Source organism: Corvus hawaiiensis, chromosome 2 (assembly GCF_020740725.1).
Source record: "Corvus hawaiiensis isolate bCorHaw1 chromosome 2, bCorHaw1.pri.cur, whole genome shotgun sequence".
Taxonomy (NCBI): Eukaryota; Metazoa; Chordata; class Aves; order Passeriformes; family Corvidae; genus Corvus; species Corvus hawaiiensis.
The window spans coordinates 98201057-98225214 of record NC_063214.1 but is presented as its reverse complement, the minus strand read 5'-3'; the positions used below and the strand labels follow the sequence as shown (position 1 = coordinate 98225214).

General features: G+C 42.7%; 1 protein-coding gene across 10 annotated transcripts in view; it reads left to right on the top strand.

The window, feature by feature from the left end:
- Window positions 1-3629: 3629 nt before the first annotated feature.
- The window catches only part of NAXD (NAD(P)HX dehydratase), a 52425-nt gene continuing 31896 nt past the window's right edge, over window positions 3630-24158 (top strand). For 4 of the 10 annotated variants that reach the window (XR_007208154.1, XR_007208151.1, XR_007208153.1 and 1 more), the window contains exons 1-6: window positions 4405-4511; window positions 5145-5734; window positions 6946-7317; window positions 10743-10893; window positions 11949-11994; window positions 13573-13661. Coding sequence is in view for 7 of the 10 variants with exons in the window: in XM_048328163.1 (XP_048184120.1) it covers window positions 4456-4511; window positions 5145-5734; window positions 6946-7317; window positions 10743-10893; window positions 11949-11994; window positions 13573-13661 (1304 nt within the window). In the remaining 3 variants the exon portion in view is untranslated. The other 6 variants (XM_048328171.1, XM_048328142.1, XM_048328180.1 and 3 more) reach the window with 6 other exon arrangements.

Here is a 24158-nt window from a genome sequence, read left to right as displayed (position 1 = left end):
ACGAGATGTATCCAGATGGGAAAAAAAACCACGGAGGCCCAGGCAGGCAGGGTGAGCAGGGCTACAGCGTAGCGAAAGCTCGAAGCAGCAGCGGGGCAGGGCAGCCACAGCTCGGTCTCCAGCAGGGCAGGGAAAGCGGCTTTTGGGGTCCCGGCGTTGCTTCCAGCAGGAAGAAAGAACGGCCAAAAAGAAAGCAGCAGCAGCTCCTTTCTCTGCAGCTTCTCTCTCCGGACGCTCAGAGCGAACTGTCCCCACACCCAGGTGTAGATAAAAGAGTAGCCAGGCCCGCCCCACTCCCCTTTTTGTCTTTCTTAAGTACAGCTATTTGTCCCCTAGCAACATGCATATGGGAGAAAATTCCTTTAACAGGAAAACCTAAGACTAAACTAAAACCCCAACACACTATCAATTCTAACAGCTGCATTTTAGCTAGGTAATCATTCAAATGAAATCAAGACTTCCTTTATCTTTTACAATGAAAGGTTCTTCTCGATTCCCATTTCAGTAACAAAGAAATCCTCGGTCATATTTTATGGGCAGTTTCAATTAGAGCTACTTACTACTTCCAAGTTCTTCCATCACCTTTCTCCACATGTATGCTTAAGCCTCCTATTGCAATTATCAATATGGATATGTTAACAGGGATATGTTTGTAATATTTATGATATTAAATGGTGATTCCAGTACAGGATGACAATTATTTGAGTGGAGAGAATACAATCAAAGGATGTTGCAAACTCTGCTATTGCCACCTGCTGTCCACATGCACCTTGGAATGGCTTTGGTAGGCAGGGTTGCACAACAGTTACCAAATGGATGGAAAGGACTGAAGTGCTGAGTGGGTGCAAAGTGATCAGAAGCAAAGAGCCAAAATGTAAACAAAGGTTCATCAGGAACTTGCAGAAGAAAAGATGGTCCTGAATGGCCACTGTTTTGGGGTCTTCACCTAGGGACATCTAGCTTACAGTCCATCCCTCACCTTACTGTTCCCAGCAAGCACCAGCTGTCAGTGACTGCTGCCATCTACTACAAAGTCAACCCTCCAAGCTCTTGTCTGTCTTGACAGCAGTAGGACATTCTCGGGCTGGCTACTGATGCCTTTTTTTTTTGTGTAGCAGGGCAGGGAGAGATTGCAGTAGTTAATTCACTAATGAGGAGGATATGCTGCCATGACAGTGCAGCTAGGGAAGCTGAAGGTTGAGATCAAGAGCTAGGGAAGGAGGGACAAGATTCTGAGGAAGAGGTAGGGGCCAGCAACAGAGCAAGAAGCAATGGAGCCAGAATGACTGACAAAGAGTGAAATGGAACTCTGCAGGGTCATTCCTCCTTCCATGTAAGAGGGACAAGCAGAGAAATTGACGGGACTGTCAAACAGGAAGCTCAATTTAAAAAAATTGGACAAGCACAGTATATACCTGAAGAAGTAAGTGCCTCTTGCAGCTGCTTTTCCCCTAATTCTATGATGGGCATGTGAACTTTTGCCTCATACACCTCCTACCTTCTGTAGTTCTGTTAAAGAAGAACGTTTCCCTGCCTCATTCTCTGGTTAAGTAGTATTGCTGTTGCTGCACTCAGAGATGGCACTACTAGTTATGGATTTATATTGTGCAAGGTATGAAGATGGCAGCCAGTACTACACCATAAGAAGGTACCTTGAGTTAGATGCAGAGCAGGAGAATGTTGGAGGAGTGGCAACGTGATTTGCTCAACAATTTTACACTCCTGCTGTTACACAAAGTTCTGCATAACAACCTGAAGAACTGTGGCATAGGGGAAGCCCACAGATACCCTTAGGTTTCATTCTACACATGAATTGAGAATTGGGTCCTCCACAAACAACTGCTGAGGGCTCTGCAGCATCAGAATTTCCTTCCATTTCTGCTACAAAGGAAACCAAAGAACCCAGCAAAAAACATTAGTTTTATCTTTCTTCTCTCTTTTGTTTGGCACAAGACATGCTTTTGGTGGAGACATCTGATGGGATGAAGAAAACATCCTCATCATTCTTTCCCCCCTCTCTTCCAGACATTAAATCAGTGCTGGAGTTATGAGAATCTACACAGTCATTATCCTCCCAGTTGGAATCAAAACATGAGTGTATGAAATTAGGTGTTCAACATTTTCTTTCTGGGTTAAAATTCATGTGCAAACTAAACATGATTGCCTGTTTAATCTATCTTTTGAACTGCCACTTATAATCTGAGGGTAAAAAGCATTATTTGTGCTGACTGAATGAAGGGCAAATTTTACTGACTTGGTATTTGCTTTAAAATCATACCAGATACCAGGACCTATAGAAGAGCAACTTTTCAATAAACAAGTTAATTCTTGACAGTGAAGTTATCAGGTATCCAAGGTCCTGCTTCAGAACACGGGTTACTGATCAACCTGGGTCACTAAAGGTTCAGGTTATCTGTCTTGTAGCTTGCAGAGAGCCTGTCTGTTTTAACTGGTGCTTCTGATGCTGAAAGACATAAATATCTCACACTTGGGTTTGGTCCAGGTCACACCAGCAGGTCTTTCTGACTGCAGCTCATATGTAACCCAGGGCAGTAAATGTTGTCTGTCTTCATCCCTTCAAAATTTTAATTGAAACATTGACAATTTACTGCCAGTTAGGCTACAAGCTTTTATAAGTTATTAACAACACTTTCTTGAAATACCCAGGAGTCTAGAGTATAAATTACAGCTGGTTTGAGTTTTAAAAAAATGTTTCAGATTTCTCATGCATATAATCTTGTTAAGTCTCTCCTGGGTAATGCTGCATTTTGATTCATTATATAGATTAAGCAGGTGCCATAGGACCAGAGGTGAACATCAGATGGTAGTTTCACTAGCTCTGGTGTCTTTTAAAGAAAATATTAATGGAATGCTGCTATAAAATCACAGGATCACACATGTCAACTAGACTACGGCACTACATGCCATATCCAGTCCTTCCTTAACCATCTCCAGGCACAGTGACTCCACCATCTCCCTGAGCAGCCCATTCCAAGATCTGATCACCCTTCCTGTGATGAAATTCTTTCTAATGTATGACCTACGCCACCCCTGCTGCGCAGCTCAAGACTATGTCCTCTTCTTCTGTCACTGGTTACCTGGGAGAAGAGGCCAACCCCCACCTGGCTACACCCTCCTTTCAGATAGTCATAGAGTGGTAAGGTCTCTCCCGAGCCTCCTTTTTTCCAGGTTAAACAACCCCAGCTTCCTCACCTGCTCCTCACAGGACTAGCGTTCCAAACCCATCACCAGCTTTGTTTTCCTTCTCTGGACTTGCTCCAGCACAAGTGTCCTTTGTGAATTGAGGAGCCCAGAACTGGACAAAGTACTCGAGTGTGGCCTCACCAGTTGAGCACAAGGCAAATGCTGCGTATGCGAGAAAACTACGTATCTAAGCAAGAAATAGCACCTTAGAAGCAAACCACACTTGCAAATAAGGAGTTTGCCCAGAAACACCTGGCGACGTGAGGGATGGGAAGAGTTTTAAATGCCGGCAGCAATAAATGCTAAATCCCTGGGAGTTTTTAAGAGCTGCCAATTAAACGGGCCGCGAAGACAGCTCCAAAGCGCCGCTACGGCCGGGCCAGGCGCTCAAGCTCTCCCGAGCCGGGCCCTGACACATAGCCTGCCGCGGCAGCCCCGCCCGCCGGTGGCTGCCCCGGGAGCCCGCGGGAGGCGCGGAGCGGTGCCAGAAGGGCGCGCCCGCCCGCGGAGCCCTGCCCGGTCCCGCCGGCGCGGAGCGGAGGCGGAAGCCGCGCCGATGAGTTGTGCGCGCTGGGCAGCGGCTGTGCGGAGCCCCGCGCTGTGCCGAGGTAAGAGCAGAGCGCGGAGCGGCCTTGCCCGGTACCCCGCGAGGATGCGGGCACGGGGCGCTGTCATCGCCCTGGCCGCACTGGCCGCGGCCGTGGCCCTCTGGCTGCGGCGTGACGAAGGTACAAACCTCCGAGCGCCGGCCCGGCGGGCAGGGGGGTGGGGCTGCTCCGGGGGGAGGCGGGTGGGCGCCGGGTGCTGCCGGGCCGGTGCGTGCTTCCCACGGAAGGAAAAGCGGCCGGGCCGGGCAGCCCCGCCGGGGGCTGGGCCGGGGCGGGAGGCAGGCGGTGGCGGCCTCGTGACGCTCCTACCGGAGGGCAAAACCAAAGCGAAGGGGCGGCAGCGGGGCCCGGCACGATGCAGCCCACCCCCGCCTGCCGCGGGGGCCGGCCGGGCCGCTCACCTGCCCCGCGGAGGGACGGCCGAGGGCGGGGGAAGCGCTCACAGACCCGACCCCCAGCACCGCCGCAGGGTCTGCCGAGGGCAGCGGCTGCCGGGTCCCCGCGGGCCTGCGGGCGGCGCCGGCTGCGGCGCGGCTGTTGTGGCGGCCTGCAGGGGCAGCGCTGCCGCGCGTGTGCGCGCCGGTGCGGGGGGAAAGCCACCCGCCCGCCCCGGGCTGGCTGACACGGCGGCCAGGGCGCAGCGATGTCGCTGCCCGCGCTGGCGCGGCGCGGCCCGGCACGGCGGTGTGCGGGGGTGAGGTAGGCGCCGAGCGGAGCTGCAGCGCCCTGTGTGTGTCTCTGTGCGTGTGTGTGTGCAGGGATCGCGCTCCACTGCGGCTGGGAGGGAGGGAGGAGGAGGGAGGGAGGCAGGCGCACTGTGATGAGCAGGGCCTCCAAGTCCAGCCAGCGCCGTCGTCCTGTCGCTCCCAGCGGAGCCCGGGGCGGGGGAGCGGCCGCGCACGGATGACTGCCTGAGTGAGGGGTAGGAGGGGACCGCGGCTCCACGCCGGGAGCCCGCTTGTTTATTTTTTATCATCATCGTTTTCGGAGGGGGCGAGTCAAGGGGAAGGGGCTTTTTTTCTTTTTTTTTTTTTTTTTGCCACCTCACCACCGCTCTTCTTGCAGGTGCCCGCAGCGCAAAGCGGCGCCTGGAAAGTTTTGTTTGCGTGCGTGCGGGCTGCGAGCGGCTGCGGCCCGGGATGCGCGTCCCGGGGCCCGGCTCTTCGCCGCTTCCCGCCGCACCGCGGCTGCCGGGGCTGGCGTAGGCGCCCCCTGGGAGAGCCGCGTGCGGGCATTAAACCCCCTCCCTCCTCCCCGCCGCCCTCCTCCGCCCCCTCCGTCCCTCCCTCTCTCCTTCCCTCCTTCCCTCTCCCCGGTGCGCGGCCATTGCAGTGACCCCGGCCGGCCAAGGATGATTACGAACACGCGGGGCTTCCTGTGGTCGGATCTGGAGACGCGGGCGCTGCTGGAGATCTGGGGCGAGGCGGACGTGCAGTCGGCGCTGGACGGCAACTTTCGGAACAGCCATGTGTACCGGGACGTGGCGTGCCGCCTGGCCGAGCTGGGCTTCGAGCGCACCCCCGAGCAGTGCCGCATCCGCATCAAGGGCCTCAAGCGGCAGTACTACCAGGCCCGGGACGGGCTGAAGAAGAACGGGCACGCCCGCAAGATATGCAAGTACTACGACGAGATGGACCGGATCCTGAGCTGCCGGGGGGGCCCCGACGGCGCCCCCGAGCCGCTGGCCGCGCTGGCCCCGCCGCCCGACGGCGCCCAGCCGCCCGCGGGGCCGCTCGCCGCGCCGCCCACGCCGGGCACGCCGCACAACAGCCGCGAGCTGGACGCCGAGCTGGACGAGGACGCCGGGCCGGAGTCCCCCCGCGACAACTTCACCGAGGATTCCGGCGAGTGCTCTTCCTACGCCGACCACCCCATCAAGGTGGAGTGCCCGTCCTTCGCCATCCCCGTGCCGCCGGGTGACGGTGAGTAGCCGGCGGGCTCCCCTCACCCCGCGGGCTCTCGCAGCCCGACTGCCGGTGCCTCTCCCCAGCTAGCGCGCTTCTGAGTGGCTTCTGCCTTACCCTGCTCCCTCCCGCCCCGTCCTCTGCACTCTGAAATCCGCCCGTGCCTCCCCCAACTCTTGCACCTTGCGCTTCCCCGTGAACTGGGGAGCCCGGAAGGGGAGCGAGCTGCTGTGGGTGCTGGAAATGCTGCGTACCGGGTAGGGGGAGATGCTGTGGACAGGGACCCTAGTGAGTTTTTATCGGTATTTATCAATGGGAAACCCGTGGAAAACTGGCGCAGAGATTATCGAGACAAAGTGTCAGGTGGCATTGTACAAGAAAATAAGCATCCTTCTCGGTGGAGGATTTTCCTGTTCCCTGCAGACTGCGTGCAGTGTTGCTAATCGGTATTAAAACGATGATGACGATAATACCTGAAAAATCTGCTTATTGTTGCAGATGGGCCAGAAAGCTAGGGGAGAGCTTTTACGTAGTTAATTGCATGGGTTGTTTCAGAAACACTGCTTCTAACTTAATCGGGCTTGCGGACAGAAGCAGCACTTCGATACAGCCTGTCCTTTCCCTGCGCGTTCTTTACCCTCCACGTTTGTATTGTGGAGGTGTGGGGGAAGTGTTGCTTGTTTGTTTTCAATCTAGATTAATGCAGGAGTTTTAATACAAACATGAACCTGTCTTCAGAAGTTGACATCACTGAGAAATCAGCCAATTGGTTGACGTTTAACCAACCTTCTTTTTACACATAAACCCCATCAAAGAGTTGTTTACACTAATGTTCTTTTGAAATGCAAATCTAGAATGCCAACAGACTGAAACTCAATTTAGATTAATGTAATTACTTGCAATACACAAATGAGGGTATACTATTTAATAACCTTCACTTAAACCTTTTTAGAAGATGAAAAAGACTCCTATTGTTGAAGTTTAGTACTACAACAATTAAAAAATGTCTCTGTGATTTTTGTGTTACCCTTGCAACTTGTTAGAAGTTCGTGGGTTTGGTTTAGTGCTCTGAAAGAAAAATATCTCAAATAAATACAGCTCACATTGAGAAAGTGTAACCTAATGCTTTGTGAGGCATTAGGTCATATCTTGTAGGGAGATTTTTTGCTGCTTTCCTCTTAGAAAATTGTTTTCCATCAGAAAAATAATTGATTCTTTCCTTGCTTTAGGCTTTAAAGAAGTCAGTGCTCCAACTATTACCCCACCTCTCAATCAGCCTAAAAGATCAAAAAAACGCCATACAAATTTAACATTGGATAAAATGATGGAAAAATTCCTGCAGCAGAGCATGGATACAGATGAGAAATTTTACAGATTTGAAGAGCAGAGGCTCAAAATTGAGGACAAGCGTCGGGAAGCTGAGCATGCTCGAGAACTCCAGATGTTACAGATGTTGGGACAGATGTTGGCTGGAATTTCTTCTACAGTATCACAAAGGTCACAATCTATACCAGGAAGTCCACCTCGGAGAGCGAACCATCGTTCATATGCGGATAACTTTAATTATAATGCTATGACAGCAACACTTTCTCCACCGATAGGTACTTCCTTCTACAGCATAAATAAAAGCTAGGGTACTTTTTAAAACTTCTGTGTGAAAGCACTGGTAGTAAGCAGCTTTTGAAAATAAAAGCTAATTGGAATTATTTAATACTGTGGTGAAGGTGTTTCTCTGATATCAAATGAAATGAATTCATTATTCGTACCATTGTACTGATTATTTATAGAGGTACATTAGTTATAACAAATTTTGATGAGCAAAATCATACCTTTTGAACCCTGTAAACATTGGGAGCTTCTTTCCACATTCATGTCTCTGTACAGTGAAGTTAGGAGGAGTTTTGTATGTAAAAGGCAAGTAGGACAGTTGCTGAAAGCAATCTGGAAACAGTAGTTACTTTGTAGCAGAAATTTTGCTGCTGTTCTGCTTGAAGTTGTCAAGCATAACCCAGTATATGAAGTTAAGGCTGTGCATATGTTTTTTCAGGGCTGGGAAAAGAGTGGAGTTTTGCCTACACTGAAGTAAGTCAGATGTTAAGATCTAGCTTCTTTAAAATAAATATCTTTCCAACAAAATTCTGAATCTTACCAATTAAGCATTGTATTATTGTAATAGGTGTAATAGAAGATGAAAATATTTGCTTACAATTTTTTTTCTACACCAGCTCTTTATAAATTCTTTGGGCATCTGAATTTACTTTAACTAAAAAGGCAAAGCAGTATCTCAAGAATTGGTATTTATGCACAAACTCTTCCTTCTGTACCTTATGTGTGGGCCAGAAGCTGATGGTAGCAATCATTAACAAACTTCTTGGGATCTGTGCGCCTGTGGCATTTATCATTATCACGGTCTCTTTGTGTGTGGAGGTAGACTGCCTGGGCAGGAGGAAATCAGGGATACTCCCATCAGTGCTGGAACTGGAGTCAGATTAGGGCTTAGTGATTGTAGCCTGCCACGTGGAAATTAAACAAGTCTTACTCTGTTCTAATTCTGAATTTTATACTGCTTGGAAGAAAAAAAGCGTAGTTTGAAAAGAGGAAAAAAAAAGAAACCACCCAGCCTCAGTGTTGAATAATAATCTGGCCTGCCAGATCCTAAGGGGCATTTTCTGAGTCCGGCGAGGCTGTTGGAGCCGTTTTGGTTGTGTGTTACTTACTGTGTTTCCCTGTAAAATGCATGGCAGACTGGGTTGTTCAGCATGTTGAGGGTTTAGGCTGGCAGGTCTGGTTGTGTTTCTTCTTGAGTAGATAGCTGGTCTGTAGGATTTCCTGGTGGCAGCAGACTTTTGTAGATAAATTATGGGATCTGAATGCATGCAGTGTTTTAAATGTTGTTTTCACTTCTAAAATAAAGTAGAATTGGAGTGCTTTAGAAAATCCTGTAGGAAATAATTTAAGGTTCTAGACTGGGGTGAAGGTACCTACAAGGCCTTACCATTACTTCTGAAAGGTTTTTCCTGAAAAGCTTAATTATGTGTAACAACCTGGAACTGAGGTTCTGTTTTTCTTGCTGGATTTCATCATATAGGTGTACAGGCATATTGCACTATGCAAAAATGAATTTTATTTATTTAACTGTAGCAAGAGCAATTCAAGATTAGAATCTTCTAGTTGGCAAAGGTGTAAAAAAGTTTGCATGGTAAAATGTGAACATAACGCTTCAGGCAACACATCTTTTAAGGAATTAGGATTTCATTTGTTAAGAGCTGAATATCCTATAGTGGCTCTGTAGGTAGAATAGGGCTATATTAAGATCTGCTTTTTGCATAATTCTCTGTTTTCTCTCTTTTTATTATGTAGTCACTTTATATTCACACATGAACAAAAGCCAGCAGCAAATAAAGAGAAAGCCTTCTTAACAACATTGTGCTTTAAGGGTTCCAAGCTATATAATATTCTTGTGTGGTTGAAAACCAGTGAGTGTATGAAGTGTGATTTAAAGAAAACAATCTGCCCTATTTTCAGAGGAGATGAGCATTTTGTTCTCCTTTGGGTCACTGCAATACTAGTTTGGCCATAATCCAAAACAGGTTGTGGGTTTTTTTCTTCTGTTTTCATTCCTTTGGGGTTTTTTTTCCTCCCTTTTGTATTATTTCTCAGTAAGAGTGGGATGCCTATATTCAAAAGCAAAAGATCAGCCAGGAGTATTTATCATTATTGTACACTAAAGCATACTGTTACTGAAGATTAGCATGTCTGTGGAAGACAGAGAAAAAGATGCATTTTGCTTGATAGCACGCAGATTTGGAATTTTCTTGTTTGTTACATTTTCCCCCTTATTATGCCCAGTATTTCTGGAACAGTTTTTCTTCTTTCCCACCCCCTCCCCCCCCCTTCCTTTTCCCACCTCTGTATTTTGGAGTTGTGGGGTAGAGTTACTGAGTTTTATACAGCTGAAAGTAAGGAGTCTCATGGGAGTTATTTTCTGCATAATTATGTTATACATGTATAGCAGTTCCTTGAAAGCTTTTTAGAAGAACTAAAAAGAAAAAGAAAGTTAGCATGGCTGTGATCTAGGACACTGATATTAGCATTCACATAAACTGCTCTTCTGAACAGAATTGTACAGGTAATGAGGAGCTTTTAAGGACTTGCTCTTTTAGTGTATTTGCTGTAATTTATAGTTAACACATTGTTGATAGAAGTAGTGATCTTCATATTTTTCCCATGTTGGGTAAACGTTTTAATTCTTTCTAGTTGTAATTGTTGAAATAATTTTTTCTTCCAAGGTTTTGTAGCCTTTTGAAAGACTCATTTGATACATAGCCTACTGAGTGTGCAGTCATTTTAGTATGTGGCTTGACATGTAGCTTTGCATCCAAGATCTGGAGATGTATTATAGCTAAAAATGATCTTTGTGTGATATTTGTGATGTTTGCATCCAGTGTGTTGGATTATAGTTTTGCAGAAAGACTTTCACTATGCTTTGTATCCACCCACCAAAATAAAAAAACAGTGAGATAGGCCCTGATTCTGCTAAGAGGTGGAAGTCTTTAAGGGAAGCGAAATATAAGGTAGGGTGTACCTTTAAAATTTGGTTTCAGTTGCTTTGTGCTTGCTCTGTGTCTGGATGTGTTTAGTCCTTACTAAGTGTTCCTATTTCAGTTGAGTTTAATTATGGAATTGATTTCAGGCTGAACTAAGAAGGTATTTCTGGTTACAAAGTGTTCATATAACTGTTCTGGGTTGTTGTTTCTTTCTGTACCTGAGCCCTAAATTAGGACTGTGAACAGTCAGTGAGAGCATTCTATGCATCAGACCTTGAATTCATTTTTAAAATCATCACCTTCCCTAGTTACTTACTGTTCTAAAGGCCTTTAAGTGACAAAGCATTTGGGTTTTAGAAGTATGTCACTTCATGTCTCTTTGTGTGATTTTATTAGTGTACATGAGTTCTTAAAAGAAATGCTTGCAATAGTTTAAGAAAGAACATTCTTTGAAGTAACAATTATTTTCTTCTTTTCAGTTATAGAGAGATCTTTTTCACTGCACAGAACACACACTCTGAAGGATATGGAGAATATTTTTCAGCTGGTGCGCAATGTTATCCCTCCCCTAACAGGGAAAAAGCATAAAGGTCAAGATGGTCGTATAGGCATTGTTGGAGGATGTCGAGAGTAAGTTAAATAGAAATTTGATTCTTGTTTCTGATAAAGCTTCAGGATGTCATAGCTATTTGTAGAAGCCATTCAAACTCACCTTACACTTAAACCACAATTTTCCAGAGAGCTTTAATACTCCATCATCATGACCATCCATACTTAGGAAAGAACATGGTACCTTGCAGATATGTTGCAAAATTTTGATACTGAATGTTATGGGAACTTAAAAAACCTTCTCTGTCTTTTTTGACCATCAAACTCTCTGTTTTCAGTGTTAGTCTTTTCCCATTGCATGATGAGGTTATAGAGTAAGTAGGGTAGAGTAAGGCAGTGGCACATCTGCTTCTCTGGAATCTTGGGAACTGGGTCTCTTTATTTTCTTAAGCTGTGTTTTCTTGTGGGCTTTTTATTTTGATAAATATTGGTGTTTACTAGGTTCTGTCAATACCTTGTTTTATGTACTGGAGTAATGAAAATACCCTGTTTCAGGGGAAGAAAGAGGTACTGCATAAATCAGTTAAATGCTGTACTGACCTAGAAATAATATTGGCCACAAGACTTTGAATGAGCCACTGCACCTTCCTGTTTTTCATTTTTCCATTTTGAAAGAGAGATGACATCTTTCTCCTGTAAGAGAGATCTGCTGTTGGACATCTGCCATTAATAAACATTTCATAAGAGCAAAAAGGTGATGTCTCATAGCTGGGTTGAATGGTAGAACCTAATGCTCCTAGGTTCTTACCTCTTGGCTGAAGTAAGCACCTTTGGAGGGTGATCTTGTTCAGATCTCTCTCTTCAGTCTTCATAAAGAGAATTTAGGGCAACTGGAATCACAGTTTAGGCACTTCAGTTAAGCATCTAAAGCCAGATGGGATTGATCCAGGTCACAGATCCCATATTTAGCTTGCAAACAGTTCTCGACCTCAGTTTTGTTGGTCTCTAAAGTTTTACTTTAGCTACTTGAGAAAATTTTGCTGGTTTTATAGCATGATCTTTGTAAATATTTCCATGAAAGATCATTATCTAATCTTGTTGCTGTGTTTCCTAACATAAATTTTATTTCATTCTAGATACACTGGAGCACCATACTTTGCTGCAATTACAGCTCTCAAAGTGGTACGTGTTCTTCTATACAAGTCCAAAATGAACTTTTCATCATTTCTGTTGCCCAGGTGCCATTTTAAAAATAGCATTCATTCTGTAATGCACATGAACTTTGAGCTCTAGAAGATCTTCTCTTGAGCAAAGAAAATCCTTCATCCAGAATTTGTAGAAATACTTTGCAAATGTCATTCACTGTGTTTCATTCACTGTGTTTTCTTTCTCCATGTGAGATGAAGTTAGAAATATGTCCAGAATTTGACAATTTCAGGGACTTGGACAGGAAATTTCAAGACTTGATGAAATATTTTCTCCAAAAGTGAACAATAAAGTAACCTTAGATTATTGTTTAAAGTTACGTTTTTGACTATAGTGAGTTCTTCAGGAACTTTTCTGGACCTGATGGCTGTGTTGAATGAAGTAACTTTCTTTCAAAACTTAAAGCTTTAGCCTAGTAAAATTCTTACGTGCTGTAAGTCTAAAGATTGTGGGTGGAATTCAGTGTGATCTCTAATAGCACATTTTGTCTGCATTCTCATCTTTAGCAGAAGTATTTTCTAAGCTTTTTTTCCCTAGAAGCATGAACTTCCTTATTTTATTGACATATCAAATGGCTAAACATATTTACTGCAGGGTACATAAATACAGGGTGATTGTTCAAATGTAAACAAATCATGCTTACATAATACATCTAATTTTCAGAATGCTATATATAGTGTATCAGTACTTTCAGTTCATTGTGTATGTTTCTCTTTTTGAAGATTTCTCTCAATAAGTAGGTAACAAACCCAGGTTATTTCCAACCACCTCTTCCCTCAGGATGAAAACCCTCAAAGATTTAAAACTGAAATGATACTATTTCATCATGTTATTATAAGATCCCAAGGCCACTCAGATTTCTGTCCACTATCTGCAAATACAGTGGCAATACTAGGAGGTTTCTTACTGAGGTCACTTGATTTCAGACCATTATATCTGCACATAAACAGTCATAGTAGCTTGAAATGTTAAATGTATAGTAGTAAAGCAGAGAAGACAATTCCTTAACAATGGGAAATTTCAGTGTGCATGACCAGTACAAGATCAGGTTTCCTGGTTACATAATTTTATGTGTATTTCTGATTTTTTGAGTTGGTAGCAGAAGCTTGAGACTCAAGTCTTCAGCTTTAATGTTTATTTAACATAGGGTGTGTTGCTGAAATTGTGCCAGCCTTTTTCTTGTATGAATTTGGCCCATTGAGTGAAAATGGTAGGACTAGAAATGTACTCATGGATTGCCATAGCTATATTTTGCAAGTATGTTACAGTAGAACTGCTAATGAGAAACATATCTCAAGTGAGTAAAAATTCAAGATCTGTGTTTTCAGTCATCCCATTAGTGAGAAACAAAAAAAATTATATTGGAAATTAGATACAAAAAAACCCAGAACATTTCATACTAGTCTAAGCGAAAATAGAAAAAAATTAATAAAGTTTGTTTAAACTATTGAGAAATAAGAATTCAGTTAAATTATTAGTTGACTAGTCTTTGGAATGATAGAGTTATTAGTAAGTACGAATTTTATAATACTGTTTGCAAATTTTCTTTTCTAGGGTGCAGATTTATCCCATGTGTTTTGTACCAAAGATGCAGCATCAGTAATCAAATCATATAGTCCAGAGCTGATTGTTCATCCAGTTCTGTAAGTGACTTATGTTTTGTTTAAATGAGCTAGTCAGGCTTACTAGTTTTAATATTTCAGTCTGATAATCGATTAGTTTGTGTTATTTCTTTCGCTGAGTTACTGGATGGGTGAGCTGGAGATCACAAAACTCTGGGCTTTGTCCTTTCATTACAAACAGTTAGATACTTAATATAGGACAATCAGTTGTGAATTTCTTTTCATGTCTGTCAAAGTACAATTTTTAAAAAGCAGAGATCTTTCTTTCTGCTACTTGCTGATGTGTTCTGTGATTGTAATGCATTTAACAGTGAACGGTAGCAAGATCTGGAACTACAAATCACTACAAGTCAGCATTTTGAAATCTGCATTCGAAAGGCAAATGGAGTGTGTTCTCTTGCTTCTTCAGCCCTAATAGTGTTTAACAGTAGTGTGCCTTTTTTTCTCTCAGTACTGTGTTTGTAGACACCTATGCAAAATTACAAGGCAAGAGAGATGCTTATTCTCCTTTTTCTTCATGAATATGTTGCTTGAGATACACACCTGTTCTTGGGAATAAATAGATCTTCCAAAATGATATAAAATACAGGACTTACTTAACAAGAAGATGAAAAGTTTAATAAGTAACTGTCCTCCTAATTGGTAAAATCAGTGTGTGTGTGCTTTTCTGAATTTTTGTTCTGAAATGTGTTATTGATGGATGAACTTTCATAGGATAAATTTGTTTCAATTAGGTGTTATGATGGTTTGCAATGAGCACTGCAAATGAGAATTAAGATGTGTGCCTTAGGTATATGCCTCTGAGCTTGGCTCACACCAGTGCATGTCAAAGTCTGTTGGTGTACATAGTAAAGCTGTGATTAGGGTAGGAAAAGCATAATTTAAAAACGTGTTTGTCAGATATTGCTGTCAGGAAGGATTTATGACAGTAGAAATATTTTGGTGTCTGAGAACAAGAATATGATCTTCCTTACGGGGGTGGCTGCGGTTGGAAGTCATAAGTTTATTGCTTTCTGAAGGTGGGTTTCATTCCTGTTGCTGTAGACAAAGGTGCTTAGAAGGAAGACAGTTAAACAGGGTTGTGTTTTGTTGGTTGCTTTTTTCCCCCCAGCCCCCCAAAGACAGAACAAATCCATAACTTCACAGAGTTCAGACAAAATAAAAATGATGTTTGAAAGCAAGGGAGAGATGGGTAGGGTTTTTACCAGTATGACTGTTTGCCTCTTTAATCAAAAAAGCATCTCTTCAGTTGATGTTCTGTCTGGTATCATATGGTAGCAAACACAGTGGAGAAGCCTGATGGCAATATTAACATTTAACTTGGGGTGTCTTGATGTGTTGCACTTGAGATACAGCATATGGTCATCTTGTATGGTAACAAGGTGACCTTGCCTTGGGAAAAGCATTGTTTGTGTGCACGGTGGTTCTTGATGTCTGGTAATGGAAAAGGTTAATTGGAGAAATAGAAGCAGCACAGAGGAAAGGGGAGGTGAAAATAGGGTTAACAGTAAACTTTCTGTTCATGGAGGATCAGATCATGCCTGCTAAGGCTGGGATTTTTTTATATGCAGATTCTCAGTGTCTTCTGTGGAATTCAGATTTCAGTGAAAACTCTGATCTTTCTACCTGCAAAGAGAACTTTTGATTTTAAACTTAGGCTCTATGAGTTCCTTCAGATGTACCCAGTACAGTGAATCTAGGGATTTTCATATATCTTTAAGTCTGCAACTGAGTATTTAATACTTTTATTAAAACTGATTAATTTCATGCACCCAGCTGGGCTAATTGCATGATGCAGTGGATCTGTAGATATTGTTTACATGACATTCAAAATTTTAAAAATGCAAATATCTGAGTGCTCAGACTTTATTTATTAAATTTTCTCGGGTTTTTTATCTCTTCTGCTTCATTTGAGGGGGAGAGAAAACAGTCCTTTCTGGTTAGAAAGGAAAAAATCTTGACTGACTCTATTGAGCCCAGGTTTTATTGAAATTTGCGCTAACAGCCTATTTTTCTTGTGAGGTCCTTTGTCTTCAGTGTCACACTTTTCATATGATCCTTTATATGTTATGGAGCCATTTGAGTTCTGCAGGCATGGCCGGCTGCTCTTGATTCAGAGCCTGATCTCTTAAACAGTCTTTGTACTTTCTCCCAGGCCGCACTTCATGCATGGAAGAACCTCTGGGTAAACCCACGAGCAGCTATGTCATTGTTTTCTTTTGTGTCTCCCCTTAAAACTTTGCTTTGTTATGATTTCTCCATGACCCTTCAGAGTAACTAGGTAGCTGTTGTACCACTCTCTTATTATGCTAATCATAATTATGGCCCCGTGTACTCAACTCCCTGTTTGAGCAGCTTGGCGTTTTGCCAAGGTTCAGCTCCCATTTTGTGCTGCTGGGAATCTGACATTTTATCATCTTAGCTGCCTCTACTTTCTTTACTGCCTTCACCTCACAGGCGATCACCTCAAGGAAAGAAAATGCTCTTTTTTTGCCACCTCTGAATGCTTGGGCTCTTCTGGTTCATTAGAGCTGCTGTTGCAGATCTTTGCCAGCATGACTGGTGAAGGTATGTGAGAGTTAGAAGCTGGACTGGAGCATTTCAGGTCTTTGGCAGATGTCTGTCACTTGAAGGATGCAGAGAATGTTATGTGAGAAAGATTGACTAGGATTGCAGAAGGAGGGTTATGAAAATTAACATCCATCTTGCAGCATTGCCAGGGCAATTCCATGTGACCCCAGATGTAGACCATCCCGGGAATCCTTTTGGTGTAACATTCCATACTGGGGACACCCATAGTGCAACTTTCTCTGTGGTTTTTGTCTCCTGACTTCATTCCCTGTGAGTGAACATGAGATCTGGGACTGCACGTGACAGCCTGGGATCTAGAAAGACAAAGCTTCAGCACCTGGCTCTGTGTCCTCACCACGTGAGCAGAATAATGATAGCAGGGTATCTAGAGGCTGTGAATAGTCAATATTATCAGTAGTAACCTTTTCCTTTGTATTCAGGAATTCTGTCAAATGCATTATAGCCCCTTCCACAATGAACTGGTATTATTCAAAAATTGACCAGCTAACCAGTTCAATATTGTTGCTGTCCGACTTTGCTTTCCTGTGGAGAAAAATGTGTGTTGCAGAAGTTGGGGTCTTTTGAATAGTGGAATATACCCAGTCGTGGTGACATCTGTTCTCCTTGGTCTTGTCACTGCTACCCCAGGTTTGTGCTGCATTTTCCTGTTTTGTCAGCTAATGTGCTTCTACTGTAAATGTTTCACAAATACAGGCAAGATGAAACCTAGCTTTTGCATTTTATTATTTTATTGCAGGTTTTCTCTGTGTGGATTTTTGCTGTAGATGTGTGCATACTTCCTTCAGGCACTTCTAGGGAAGAGTTTTCAGCAGCTTTTTTATATTTGCCATGGTAATGGTCTGGCTCAGGTCAGGTTGAATAGACTTCTTGGATACCTGTGTTGGGTTAGCTTATCCTGTCCTGGTAGGCAAGTGATCCCAGAGCTAAATGAGCTATGTGAAACCAGTTGGTTGTATGTTAAAAGAAGAGAGAATAAATGTATTCTGCTATATTCCCCTCTTGCAAGGACTTTTCATAATTGTACGGAGATTTTCTTCTCTGTAGGCCAGAAAAGAGCCAGATACTACTGAGTACCCCTCTTGTAAGGTGGTTATCAGACAGTTTGTAAAGTCAACAGTTGATATACTCCTTAATCTCCAGAGTTTTATCAGAGAAGTAGAATGAGATGTCAGGTCATTAATTTCTTGTGGTGCCAAAAAAGTGATGTGATTTTACATTATCCACCAAAAAAATCAGCCTTGAACTAGGCATGGATTTAGAACTAATACCTTCCTCTTAGCTGGTTATATCTCTGGGTTTGTGTGGACTAGGAAAGATTGTCAGAATTACTAGAAGTCTTACAGTTAATTGCAGAGTTCAGGTTTTGGGTTGGATTTTCAAAAAGATTATTATTTTCAGTTTGAAATAAGAATAACTGGGGAGAAAATTCTCACAAGGGCAGACTGTGTGTTCAGGCCAGTTACCTTTAATGAAGAAGCTTAATGAAGATCAGGGTTTCTGGAACATATTTTACCTAGTTTTATTGAATTTTGGCTATGTTTTGACCATTTGAAAAAAATTGTGAAGGTGAATCATGGGTAGTTGAGGCCCTGATAAGTTATTTGAGCACATTTAACCATTGCTAAATCTCTTAAAGAAGGCCCAGGAATAATCTTCAGATTTTTGGCCCCCTGTAATTTATTACGTGGAGAGGAGATGCAAAAACATTGATTCAGTGTGGGAGGATGCTCTTACCTTTCATTTGTGTTAGCTGAGGATAGCTATTAAACACAACTGTGGTGTAGCGCTGGCACTGACCTCTTTTGGATCAGCTGCTGGAAGAAGTGCAGAGTTGTTGTCACCAGGGAAAGTCAGGGAATAAGCAGAGATTCCTCCAACAATCAAAAAGATGTCTCACAATTGACTTGGCTGCTGGGTCCCTAATACACCTGCAGAGAAGGAGGAAGACCTAAACTTTGTGATCTTTTTTCCAAAGCTTTATTTAGACATCAGCCTAGCTAGGAATTGCATGAGAAAGTTTGGGGTTTTTCTTAAGTACTTAGGGAGAGATAAAGGTCAGTTTGTATGTGCTGACTCAGAGAATTTATATATTTAAACTCTTTCTTGTTCTGTCATGCAATGCCATGGCCAAAACTTGCTTATGGACTTGTTTTCTGTATCTGGCTTTCTTGGCAAAAAGCTGCTGCTGCTTTGCTGTGTGTTTCAGAGGGAATAAAAGCTAGGAGGTGTATTCACCCTGTACTATAGTCCCTTTCCTTGTGGTTGTTGCAGAGGTCCAATGTGATTCCAGAGGAGGTTTTGTCACCTCCTGCAAATGTGAGAAGTAGCCAAAGATTTTTAGCATTGCTGCAGGGAGGGCTGCTGTCCTTGCTGCTTTCTGATGTGTCAGAAAGAGATGTACTCCAGTTAGATCTGGCCAAATTTATCTTTCTGAATGTTTGCCATACTGCTGTGATTTGAAACCAGGATCAAATTTCTTTGATACTCAATCTTTCTTGCGTTTGACGGAAGGCAGGCGTCCCTGGGGTTTGTTTTTGAAGGTTTGAGGATCCCCTTTTTCTTTTTTTTCTCCCCAGATGACAACAAGCAAAGCAGACAGGCTGAGACCTGTCCTGTCTTCTCATGTATCCACAGCTGATTGGAAGTACTCTAGCCTTCTGGATATTAATTCAACTATCACCTGTGCCTTAAGAGCTGACTGTGAGGGCTATGGATGTGATACAAGCTTGTCACTTTATTTACTGGTTTTAACATTAAAAAAAAAAGCATTATTTTTTCTAGGGACATTTTAAATGTGTTCCTTTCTGAGGGAAATTACATTGTTGTCTTGATTCTATTGCTTTGAAAGTCACAGGTTCAATTGATTGCAGTCCATTTGAAAAATATTTGACAGGTTCTATTTATCAAGTCAATTCGCAGGAAGTATAATGGGGTCAAGACCACTTCCATGAACTCTGAAAATAGGAGGTCAAGACATTTGGTTATCATTACGCTTTTGGGGAGGATTGTCATAATACACGTTGGTAATGTGGTTGAGATCAAAACAGACTACAACAGCTTTAAGTATTTATATATATATATCTAAATGCCAGTCATAAAATGATTGTGTTGGTAGCTGTGCTATCTTTACAAGGCTAGATAAGGTTGACCTTCAGTGCTGTTGTCATGTCTGTGTGAGAGGTCCCAGAAAAAAGTCAGGCAACAGCTTCTTCTCCTTTGGGGTTCTCTCACAGAATGCAGGAGGCTCTGCTCTGCTTAAGAGAGGTGATCCCATTTGTTTAGTGCATTTTGGCTCATTATTAAAGAGGCTGTTGTGAGTTCCAATGCCTGTAGTGTGTGACCACCCAATTCCTAGTGAAGCAGAACATCTGATACCTAAGTGAGAGTCTTAGTGTCCAAGCAGCAGCTATGGAAAACACTTTCCGTCATTGTCCTTATGAAAAAACCCCAAAACAATGATATGGCCAATATGCATTTTTTTCTAAATGTTTACCTTGATAGGTCATTCGCACTTTTACTGCCTTGAAGGTAGAATATGGAGCAAGTAAAGACTCTGGTATCTGCACATTAAGAGCGGTCCCTTCTGATGAACTTGCGACACCCCTGCCTCTCCTGGATAACGGGTTGCTGTTCCTGCTGCTGCTAATACTCAGAAGAAGCCTACCAGATTCAATTCTAGTGTCTAGATTAACTTACTCAATGTCTGGAAATGAAGACTTGGTTTGAATAGAATTCAATCCCTCTCTCATTAAGGTCTTTGTTTTTCTTTAGTTTTCTTCCCTGTTATTTAATGTAGCTGGAAAATACATATTGTCTATCCAGTGTTTACAGATTGTACACATTCAAAGATTTAAACAGCCTGGTAGGTGAAACTGACCCTTTTTTCTTCTGAATATTTTGGGAGGGCATTTTAATATGCTAATCTTACTTTAATAAATATATCTCTTTTTGTTCTCTAATTGCATCCAGACAGCTCCATGCCAGCATGTTGTCTCTGTGATTTGCTCTAAGTGATTGAGGTGCTTGGTGAGAGACACACAAGTTGATAATGGGCTCAATGAGCTTCTCTAGAATAAGCTATTATTTCCAGTTCTGTTCATGAGACTGAAGGAGGCTGCCTGAAGCCCTTGGGCTTCTGGAAATTTGTCATTTATTTATGAGAAAGATGATTTAAACATTAACAAATACAGCCACTCTTGGAATAGATAATTAGTTTAATTTTATGCTCAATTTTTTTTTTTTTTTTTTGCATTGTTTGGGTTTGCTTTTCATTCCTTTGACCCATTCTTTCCAGGATTAATTTCACTCCCTATCCTGTTTTCCTACTTTCCAATAAATACCTCACCCAAGGTTTACCACAATTGGTAACAATTAGCTTCTGAGATAACTACTTCAGTTCTAGAGCTACATCTTTGGCTCTTTTGATGTGATGTATTACATGACAGGTTCCAAGTGTCAGCAGAGCTAACATTTGATTCACATTAATTATAATTACCTGCAGTATTTGGACAAACAAAACTGAAAGTCTTTCATCCTCAGATCAGAAACTCCTTCCCGTCTTTGAAGATAAGTCTGTAGGTTTGCTATGGAACTGCCCCCTTAGTGTGACTTTGTCTGAGTTTGCATAAGCAGACCTGTGCAGTGGTATATTTTAATGCATTTGGAGTTGCCTCAGTCATACCAAGTGTGTACAGATAACGAGCAGAATTTGAATAATGTACTCTCCAACGAGGAGCCATATAGTCGATTGGGTGACAGCAGTCTTGCTTTTGTCCCAATTCTTCTCTAGCAGGAGGTTCCACTGATTGGCATTTTCTGATGTCCAAACCACATCTCTGATTACTAAGGTGGTACCAGCTCTGCCTAAAACCCATATGAAGAGCTGCAGTCCTGCCTCCTGTTTGTGCTGTCATTCATGCTTATCTACTATTTTTGTAGCTCCTGGTTATACCCTTGCTGACTTTGCTTCACATTTTCTTGTTTCCATGTAAAATTTGACAGGGCTGCACCTTATCACTTGTTCCTTTCCCTCCTCTAGAAAGCAATGACAGAAACTGTCAGTCATCCTGAATGAGGAAAGCTGCTGTGTTTAGAGCTTTCTGTGATAATTTAAAGCTATTGCTTGGTGGCTTTTCATCATTTGGTAAAAGCCAGTCTTTGAATAAAATGCAGCATAGAACAAAATTTTATTTCTTTGGAGAGTTGGGGATAGGAGTGGTGTTTTAGGTCCTAGCTGTCAAGTGTCCCCCCACTCTGGGCACTGACCAATCTAGAGCAGACTTTCAAGCAGATGGCACCTGTCAGGTATCTGTAACAAACAGCTCTAGAAGATGCTTACAAACTGTGGGTGGTATTAGAGCAGTAGCCACCTTCTTTTTTTCAGATGTTTGCTGGGGTATTTTGTTTGGGTTTTTTTTATGTTAGGGGTTTTTGTTTGCTTGCTTGCTTGTTTGTTTTTGGAAAGGTTATTACATCAAGCTTTCTCTAAGATGAAGATCTACAGAACTGTGTTTTAGGACAATTTTTATTGTGTGATAGTGAAATACAGAAGAGTTCTGAAGAGCAAAAAACTTAACTTAGTTCTTCTTTCTATATTAGGTCTGTATTAGCTGTTCACCTCCAATCACTTCTCCGGGTCGGTACTCATATCGAGGATTGGCCTGATCCAGGTGCAGCACCTTGCACGCATTGAACTTTATGAGGTTAATGTGGCAAAAGTTGTCTTAAGCCACTAATAATTTACAAAGAAAATTTTTCCTCACCATTTTAGAGACTCAGTGATGTTTAGTTTGAAGAATCTTTGTCTATTTTGCCATAGGAAGTACTTATCTCAATACATTCTGGGAGAAAAGAGCAAAAAGATAAGCATGCAAGATACTGAACACCATACCTTGGTCCTGTCTATGCAGCAGTTTCAGGGACAGCAAATGATAAAGGTGTTGTCTCTGCCTTCCCAAGAGATCATCAGTCTCTCAGCCTCCCCTTACCTCTCACTAACAGCCAAGGAAAGCTGATCAGACCCCATCTCTGGGGTCCTTTGCCTTTGTGTGCCTCTGTGTAACCCTCTCTGTCTGCATGCTTGTTTGTTTAGATGTGGCTAATGGACAATGTGTGAAGTTGATTCAATGATTGTTGACATTAGCTTTAGACTTGTTCTTACCTATACAACTTCACAGATCTGACACAAGTTATAGAAGCTCCTTCAATTTTTCTTACTAGTTATTCTGGTGTCCTGTAGTTAGTTATGTGTTCACCCTGTGATAGTTCTCTTCTATGTGCAGTGAGAACTTCGTTGTTTGCTTTGCAGACAACCTAAGATTTTGAGGAAGCTTTTGGGAGTTTGGAAGGGTGTTGCTTAGTTGCTTGATTGAGCAGCAGTGAGCTGTCATAATCTAGATTTTCATCAGAATGGCATCTGATAACATGTCACATAACATGTAGTGATTAGCTGGAAGTAGCTGTTCAGTATCTGCTCATTCCCCATTTATTCCCTGATGTGGTTTGTCACTAGGATCTTTTTTTGCACACATCTGCAAAATGGTACTGTATTTCACTCTCCATGTTTGCAGGTGTTGCTGCTAGGATTCAGGTTCCCAATTACTCCTATTGTGTATGCCCGTGGTGCAGAGTTTGTATTTTTATATTATGGGAAAGCCAGACTAGTACCCTAACTCTTGCCCTATCACTTTCCAAAAAAACCTTGCTTTATTTTGGAAAATCCCAGATTTTTATTTAATTGAGGTCTCTTTCAAAGGTTTTTACCCTCTTCTCAGAAACTGAAATGCTGTTTTCTCCTGGCCTTAAGAGATTTTCTTACTCCTCTTTATATTATTACTAGCTTTGTGCTTTAGAATGGGGGTATTGCATTTGTGATGTCTCTTTTGGAAAGAAATAAAGTTGGATATGATATAGCTCTGCTCCTCTAAAGGCTATAGTGATTCTTGCTTACTTGATTAATTTCTGTCAAAGCTTGAAGATTACATCTCTTTTGATCAAGGGGACATCTTCTTCATACCTCATACCTTTCTAAAAAGGTGTTGGGTTTTTTTAAATACAGCGCTAATTTCAGTTGTTGTTTCAATGTCTTGCACAATGGAGGTGATAATTAAAAGGAGAGGTTTGAGATCAGGTTAGTAACCAGGCTGGGAAATTGGCATGAAGTGACAAAGGAGGTTCACTGTGTTCTTTGTGTGAGCGTAGTACACCATGAGCAGCTGAGCACCTGCCATGGTATTCTGTGCTGGTGCCTCCAAGGTAGTTTTTTCCAAAGACACTTTTGTCTGGTTTTGATCCACAGGCAAACAAGAATATGCATTGACTTTTTCTGTAATGATAAACCAAATACTGCCAAGAAATATTTGTTCCTCAGTACCCAGGCACAATTATCTGTACCAGCAAATTATCCAGATGATCCTTAGGAACGATTTTGGCCCATGCCAACTAGCCTTTTCCAACCACTTTTTCCACTGATGAGGAATTGCCGTAGTCCAGGAACTGTGCCTGACAGGCAGGTTGAGCTTTGTCTGCTCTGAAGTCTGAGAGTGCAGAGGCCATCTGACCTCAGAGGGCTTTTCTGAGTGTGTTTAAAATCATGCGTAGACTGTAGCTGTTAAGAGCTAGAGGAATTTCTGCCTTTGTGCTAAATCCTGTGGTCAGGAACATTCAAGGTTTATCCCTCCCTAAAGAAAAATGCTTGTTGATCATTTGTACCCTATCAGCTTTAAAATGCCACTGGTTTGATGTGCATGTGTGGACATAAACTGTGAGGTAACACAACAGCCCTTCAACTTTCAGAGCAGCTGTAGATACAGGATATTGGTACAGCGTCCGTAGCTGCATAGCCGCAGCTATTGTGAACATCCGGTGTCTTGAGGTGAAGCTGGCATGATGCTTCCATGAGGCAGTATTTTTCTGCTTTCTTTATGA